This window comes from Mercenaria mercenaria, unplaced genomic scaffold, assembly GCF_021730395.1.
Source record: "Mercenaria mercenaria strain notata unplaced genomic scaffold, MADL_Memer_1 contig_4165, whole genome shotgun sequence".
Lineage (NCBI taxonomy): Eukaryota > Metazoa > Mollusca > Bivalvia > Venerida > Veneridae > Mercenaria > Mercenaria mercenaria.
In genome coordinates, this window is record NW_026462374.1 from 15,169 (window position 1) to 23,903 (window position 8,735).

At 34.9% G+C, this 8,735-nt stretch overlaps 1 protein-coding gene across 1 annotated transcript; it reads right to left on the minus strand.

Annotated features, from left to right (window-relative positions):
- Window positions 1-2,773: 2,773 nt before the first annotated feature.
- LOC123533144 (von Willebrand factor A domain-containing protein 2-like) lies at window positions 2,774-7,449 on the minus strand. Its single transcript, XM_053534844.1, has 4 exons — window positions 7,392-7,449; window positions 6,473-6,586; window positions 5,294-5,734; window positions 2,774-3,068 (listed from the first exon to the last, which is right to left on the minus strand). Exons 1-4 carry the CDS (start codon window positions 7,447-7,449, stop codon window positions 2,884-2,886), a joined length of 798 nt encoding a protein of 265 aa, XP_053390819.1. The 3' UTR covers window positions 2,774-2,883.
- Between the last annotated feature and the right edge of the window lie 1,286 nt (window positions 7,450-8,735).

The following is an 8,735-nucleotide window of genomic DNA, read 5'->3' on the forward strand; positions in this document are numbered from 1 at the left end:
ATACTCCATTTCATTGAAATCACTACAGTACATTTAGAGTTATGCTCCATTGAAGACGTTTATAATATAGGAGACAATTAGAAGCTTATTCATGATAGAGTTGTAGTTCCGGCCTTCTAAACTTCATTTGATATATATCTATATGTACATAGTTTCATGGACATGTCTTCAGTACTTTCGAGTTACGTTTCCGCTACTTTGCCTGCGTGTAACCATTTTGTTTGGTGAAGTCATTCTAAATTTAAAAACTGACACTCTCATGTTACGGTTAAAATTTCATGGAGTAGTTTGAACTAAATAAAAGATAGTAGGTAAGGGTAGATTTCTCGGAAGCAGAGAGCACCAAAAACACAGCCCCAGAGCCATGCATTTACATAGTAGGCCCACAACAATAAGAAGCTATAATGGAAAAATATTTCAGACGGGTTGCTTCAAACATCCAACAAGTACATATTAATTTATGCTAAATATTGATGGAGGGGAAGGAAATGGTAAGGGGCAAAATGGGGTTGGGGTGGGTGGGGGGGGGGAGGAATTCGAAGGGGAAAGTTGAACAAGGACGAATATACAAGGGAATGCCATGTACTTTAAAAACAGTCGCACTACAACGTAAACCACACTAGCGAAGACACTCATGTACCAAAGATAAACACACAATTACGATCAACTGAGTAACATAGAAAAACGAACGAGCAACACAGAAGAAAACAGTAGGGCACCGTTATAGACTCACAAGCATACAAACGCACCCACACAAGTAGGAAAAAAAACAATCTAGTACCGTCTTGGGATTCGGCTGCCAAAACAAAGGGGAGCCACGAAAACTTACTCGAAATAAAGGGGCAGGGGATGCAAAAAGTAGCGTAAATGCAAGGGAAAGGAGAGGGCAATAGGGGGAGTGGGACGGAAGAAAAACGCTACAACAAACAAGAAAGCAAACGCAACAGACAATACAAGACAGACAAAACAACCAGTTGAAAATAGGGACACCGCCTTGGAACGGTCAGTAACCTAAATAAAGGAAACTGGGGGGTTTAAATCACAGATCGAGAGACAATTTACATACGAAGTTTCTTCCTGTCAAGAACCAAAACTGTTAGGATGTTCAATCAGGAATGTAACAAATACAGTATCTGAACTTTGTCTAGTCTAAAATCGGCAAGGATATCTGTAATTTTCCTCCAGTTTACTTGAAAAAATTATGTGCCCGAATGTCAAGCCGAAATATTATCCAAATTTGAGGCATGTAATACTAAATGTATCAGGAAGAATTCTTGATAATAGATTGCTTCCTATACATTAAAGTTTTTACGCTACAATAGCATTATTGTAATTAACGTACTCAGCATGGTCATTCGCAAACAGCATATGAGCACATAGAGTAAAGGGCAAAATATTCTTAAACTGAAAAAAAAAACAACAAAGTGTGAAACTCGAAAGGTCACATCAAAAAACGATAGACGAGTCGAAATCTGGAACTGTATACAAGACCCAAAGCACAATTTCTAAACGATCTCAAGATCTGTCAAAATTCAATCATTATCTTTATTTAGTATATTTCGAATTGTTACCAAGTGTACTATTATTGGTTCCTTTAGATTTTATAACTTGCCCGAAAGCGTCCTAATAAATGGACTAGCGACGACAAAAATATTCTTCAAATTTTATATACATCCTATGCGACATAGACTGTACCATGTTAGAAAGGCTATAAGGATCACCCGCACTAATAAACATTATGTTAACCCAGCACACATGTAACTTCTACTTTGCAATATTTGACTTCAAGATACATCGTTAGTCATGATAAAATGTTATGAAGTTTTAACAAAATTAAGTATTTTCAAATACGTTTTCCATAATGTGAATTTTATAAATATGTTTTGTTTTATCAGTAACATGACACTTTAAAGTCATATTCATATAGTTTCGAAAAATCACTTTTCAGAATTAATACCGAACTTTGCTCAGTTACCGTCAAGAAAGTCATTTGTAAGGTCACAAGTGTTGAAAAAAAAATTCAGTTGTCAGTGTCTAATGACTTCGTTGAGAATTCATCGTAGACAGAGAAAACAAGTGCTGGGTCCCCTACAATATCATGCAGATTCTCTATATTGGCGCTTGCACCTAACGCTATGGTATAAATGGATCTCCCCGCTCCATTTAAATGATCTAATTCGACTTTTGTTGCATCAGTGATTTTCTCTTGGCCATTTGATAATACTATTACTATTTTCCGACTACTACTGCCGTTGCTTACAGGGTCATCAAATACATTATTGTCAGCAAACTTTAAAGCGTCTTCCAATTTTGAAGTTTCACATATATTTGTGTCAGACTCGCAATAACCACGTGAGAAAACAAGCCTTTGTATCGATGATAAGAACGTTTGCTTTGAATCAGGGTCATCCAAAGCTCTCCGTAGCTGTATATCTTCTCCATCTCCATATGTCGCCAGTGCAATTCTGACCGTATTGTTTTCCGTTTCCATTTCAGATGTTTTGTGAGTGAGATACGTGATTGCGTTCAAACCAGTTTGGAAGTTGTCAGTTGACATTGTTGTTGACATGTCCAGCAGAAATACAATGTCTGAAGAAGTCTTCCAGGAGCATTCTGCAGAACAAAATCTTATTGTTCAAACTGAGGCTTCTAAGCATTTCTAATCTGCAGTTTTACAGAATCCTTACTTCGAAGTAATTATTATGTCTGAATGATTTCATTAAAAACTAAGAATTATATATTAAAACTTCCGAAATGATAGTTATCTCAAAACGGAATCCACAAAGAGCTCAGAATATAAATTCATTATCTGGCTGAATCATCTACTTGAAGCAGTGTATCCCTAAAAGTTAAACTCGTTTTAGAAAACGCAGTAAAATAACTCTAATTACCATCGCAAGTTAATTGCACCAACTCTTTTACCACTGCGTACAATGCATTGAAAGTTTGTACTGAGCAGACATACGGACGTCCTGTAACCGTGTTTTCTGTAGATGCTATTGTAATCAACTCCGTATGGGATACTTCTTTACCTATACCTGAAACACACTCAAAACTATAAGGAAATATTTGCCATTTTTATTTTATTACTTTTATATGATGCCAGCATAAAAGATCCATCACTTCATAGTTATGCAATAATTAACAATATTCTTACTGAATTCGATCAAATTACCCTTTCAATAAAAAAAAAAAAAAAAAAAAAAAAATAAATAAATAAAATTAAACAAAAAAAATCAAAGATAATATCAAAAATCAAGCCAGAGGCCTAAATAGGCCTAAGTGGTTCACCAGAAAAAAGCTTTTACCTGTACTTTATTGTCTTGTGAGTTTTTAAGTCTGGCAATTTTGAACGTGCTGTGGAAATTATTTGAGCCGTGCCATGGGAAAACCAACATCCGCGCAGTCTGGTCAGGATCCATGCTGTTCGCTTTCAAAGTCTATTGCAATTACAGAAACCGTTAGTGAACAGCATGGATCCTGACCAGGCTGGTCTGGATCCATGCAGGTCACAAAACCACTATGTTGGTTTTCTCGTGGCGCGGCTCATTTATCATAGTGAATATTCACATGGTGAGATTCTCTTTCATGTAATTTAATAGTGGACACTCTTGTATAAACACACTTTTCCAGGGAACGTCCATATAGAAAATATTCGATTGCTTCTAAAATGTAGTATAAAACATCCCCATTTAGCAAGAAAGTATTGGCTGATTTTATTAATATCTGTAATCAGTTTTACCTTAATTTTGCTACTTGAACTCATTCTGGAAACTAATGTAAACTATTCTATTTACTGAACACACATTACACCCGTATATAAGGGGCCTCCGTGGCCGAGTTGTTAAGGTCGCTGACTTCAAATCACTTGCCTCTTATCGATGTGGGTTCGAGCTTCACTCGGGGCGTTTAATTCTTCATGTGAGGAAGCCATCCAGCTGGCTTATGGAAGGTCGGTGGTTCTACCCAGGTGCCCGCTAGTGATAAAATAATGCACGGAGGGGCACCTGGTGTCTCCCTCCACCTCCAAAGCTGGAAAGTCGCCATATGATATATAATTGTGTCGATGCGACGTTAAACCCAACAAAATAAAATAAGTATTCACACGTATAAAACCACACCAATCTTGGTTATTTAAATTAAATGATATAAATAATGCACACAGAGCTATATCCATACCTAGAATAACTTATTTTTACTTGTATCGAACATAAAATAAAAATCAAACGAAGGAGAATATCCTTAAATCAGAAAATACCCAGCCAAACCAGCTGATCAGTTCCTATTTGCACTGGTGACTACACACAGCTTTTGACGTTTTAGAAGTTTACCAGGTCAATTAAAGGTCATGGTTATATGAAGGAAAAATTACTGCAAGAATGTATTCTCCTTCATATTTTTATAAAATCCCTGCCTGATCCTTACCATTTGATCTTGAATGTAATTATGTCATAATTTATCTAAAATAAATTTTACTTGCTCACTACGACATAGAGATAAATAATACAAATAATACGCTTGCTTGGATGTTTTAAAACTAGTCATTACCACTTAATTTATACCTTTTGCATATCATTTCATAATCTATACAAAATAATAATCTTCCGTTTCAACATATTTAAAGTGGCATTTTAATGCACACAGTGTGTGTTTTGGTGAATGTTTTATAAAAGGAATCTTCGGTTGCTGTGCATTTAAATGTATTAAATTAACGATAATGCCGCATACGTATTTGAAGTTGATGCTTTAGAAATAAAAAAATCGGACTAATAAAATAATAGTTCTTTTCTTCAATCTTCTACGCAGTGATCTCCCTTACCTATAAGCAGAGATTTCTGTAGTTGAAGGGAAGCAACTTCTGCGCGCAGTTTGACTTTTCTTAAAATGACTGCCCTAGTCAAAAAAAAGAAAAGTCATATTCCGGAACTTATCATTTCGTACTGGTATTATGAAGATTTTGGTATATTAGGTTAAAAGCTATATTTCCTCAACCCTTTTTACTCACACATCTACTGCAGTTGGACTTTTACTTGAAAAATGCGCACTTTTCCGGTTTAAAAGCGCATATGTATATATATAACGATAAAAGGTTGGCCCATTTTACAGACAAAATGTCGTTCTGGTTATGACAGTACAAATATAATGTTTTAAAATTATCAGAAATTGTACCATATTTTGAGAGATTTGGTCCGCTTTAAATGTGAATGTCCAACGAAACAAAAGACACAAACTTTAAAAAGTTACTTTGAAAGTCACCATTGTTATATAACTGATCCTGTTTGGAATCGCTTACCTATAGCCAAAACCTTGTTTACTGCAGCTTTTAGATTCTGTGCAGCCACTGCTGTAGCTCTTCTTCTGGTTGACATACCATCCGTTAGTACAAACACATACCGCTTTGCAGTATGTCCATATGGTCTTTTTCTAGACGTGCCGTCACATACTTCCTTTGCAGCTTCTAGACCCTTGTCTGTAAACGTCGCCCCTGGTCTGTATTTGATATTTCTTACTGCTTCTTTAAGTGTGACATTATCAATATATTGTCCTAAAGAAATCTCAATAACTGCTTTAAATGAATATGTTACAACACCTAGTAGAAGGTTTTTCTCTCCTATTACAATATGGTCAATAAAGTTGTTGATGAAGTCCAGTTGTTTCTCGAATTCTTCTTTTGTTTGACTAGCGGATGAATCGAGCACAAAAACAATATCGGCTACAGAAGGTTGACATACTCCTGAAATGTTGAGTTGGTATCTTAATTTTTTATATAAGAAGCAATACCGGTATGTTTATCGGGGTGGCGGATATACATGTGTAGGATACCTGTGCCGAATATATAATACATCACGGCAAATTTTACAACACACGACTTTTGTTTTTACAAAGCATTGATATCTACTTTAGAAAAGTAGAAATAATGCGAAATAATTCTTACAAGAAATCAACTGTACAGCTGATAACCGTAAGTAATTTTGGTGTAACCAGTGTATTGAGGTCACAACCAGTTAAATAGTTTTCCCTATATATTCTATATAAAACTGACATTTTTTAAAGAGCTATCAAACATAGGTAGACCCATTTCAGAGAACAAATCCTTACCTCATTTTAAAGAGTTATGATAAAACTGATATCAAATGAAGAGAAAAGTAGGGGTCATGTATCTTCTAAGAGAGATTTCTCTGGTCACATTTGCTTGCTGTAAACTGAAATCAAAATCACACTGTTGGAAGTACTACTCATGATACAACTGAGATTCACTTTACCAAATACAACATGCTCTCACATTTTTCCTACCAAAATGTCACAAATACGTTCACAATGAAATTTAAACAGAAACTAGCTTTAATTTAGACCTCTGTTGCCATGCCAAGTGAAAAATTAGTGTTTAAATACATGGCAGCCATTACGCGACTAGACCAGATGGTTCCCACGCTGGTTCCTTTAGTTTAGTTAGGCCTTGATTTATTCTAACCTGTTTCGCACTGTATACCGGAATAACGTGGAGGACAATCACAGAAGAATTCATTGACCCAATTCAGATATGTAGCCCCATTCTGACACGGTGCACTTTCACATTCATCAATATCTATAAAAACAGTATTCTATAAGACTAGTCTTAGCTTTCCAAAAATTCCGTCTAGGGTTTTTCAAAACTTATTAGACTATAACTTTTTATTACATGTTTTTCAATGAATTACTGAAATATAAGTCTGTATCTGGTATTTTCATAGTGAAAAAAAAATCAAATGTATTTTTCACTGGGAAGAAACATTAAAATAGACAACTTTAGTCAAAACATGAAATAAAAAGAACATTTATTTGTTTCGCATGTAAGATCATGCTAGGCGACTCGTGAAAATATTACATCTAGTGGTGTTCGCTCGTGAACGATATATCAATCTTACACTGAAACAAACAAATAAAAAAGAAATCCTTTATTTCATACTAGTTTTACAAATCACTAATGTATTTGTTGTATATGTATTGGAAATAAAAATATATTACAAAAAAAAAAAAAAAAAAAAAAAAAAAATCCCAGTCATTGCGGTCCTTCCCCCGTAAATGCTCCTTTCGGTGTTTTTTTTTTTTTTTTTTTTCAGAACAGCGTATTTCAGGAAGACCGACCGCGAACATTAGTATACAAAATGTAGTTGCGAAAAACATTATACGTCAGACGCATTTTAAACCGTATTTGTTTACGTGTTGTTTCATTAAGTGTACCCAGGGAAGTTGTTATTCGGTGTATTGATGACCAGAGATATGTAGACTAGAAATGCGACATTATTTTGAAGTTGCTAAATCAACAATAAGTCATGATCCTTATTTTCTTGTGTAGCAAATGTTGTAAGCTGACTAATTACCATGTGATTTGTTTGCCTAAATGAACATACGTAATAGGGCCGAAATACTGCAGGTGGCTCGGATTTCTTGCATTTCTCCCTTGTCCATTTGTTCTGTTCAGTCAGGTGTGTCCTTTGTTGTAGTATTGGAATAAAAAAAAACATTATACAACTTACCTACTTCACAAACCTTTCCTGTGTATCCTGCTTGACATGAACAAGACCAGGTCGAGCCCGAAACAGAACAATTTCCATGTAAGCAAGGAGACGTATCACAAATTGCTGAAAAAACTAGTTTAACTGACTTACTTCTAATAGAAAACTTAGATAGACATTCTAATATTACAATTCGTAACCACAGAGTAATATCCAAATTTCAAATTTGATTTGGTTAAAAGGGTGTCATGTATGCAAGCAATACGCCTTCATTTATGTAATTTGTAGATACAGATTTAGATTTTATAGCAAGGAGAAATGTAAATCGAAGCATACGTTTGAGAATTGGCCAATTGCTGTTTCATCCGTTAAAAGAATAAATGCTTTTAGAAACTTTTTGGTCTATAAACACTTATGTGTATTAGTATCCAATTAGTTTTGCTGGACTTCTCAACTCACGTGTCTCGCAATAAAATCCTGAATAAATTGCCGGACATTGGCACTTGTTTCCAAAACTGGACATAATCCTCCATTATAACAAATGCAACCGTCCACATCTATAAAAATGAACAGCAAGCTATTAACAATGGGCAAGAATCAAGTCTACAAGTCTCGCATTATTTTTCTTTCTTGTCAAATAGAAATAGTTGCTATTTTTCTCTTTTCTCAAAATAAATGACATAAATATTATTGTAGATTAGGTGGCTGGTTTTCTGATACTTCTATCGGAAATTTTAAAGCTGATACTTTTGCTTAGGAGAGAAATGCTAGAAGCTCTTACACTATGCCTGTGTGTCATCTACGATAATATTTCGTATTATGAAATGATCCTTGATAAAACATGAAAGACCAAGTCCCTCATTCGAGTGTAAAAGTTTCATCAAACCGTCACCTATGTGGTATAAAACAAGGACAATGACACAGCCACCCAAAAACGAAACAAAATTTACAGCAGTGTTAGTGCGGATGAGTAGATGATTGACATCTGGATAATGTAAAATAAATACACAATGTACAACAAGGGCTATATAGACAGCCTAGTCTATAAAGTGATGCTTTGCACATGCAATGAATGTTTAAACTCCTGGTGTTTTTAGCCATTGACCATTTCCAGTGACTGTATTTTTTATGGGTTTGTTCTGTCCTTAATGTCTATTTGGTTACTTTCGTTTGTCTATAGACAGATAGAAATATTATAAAACTTCTTATTATATATCTTCTGATATGATAATGCTTGCA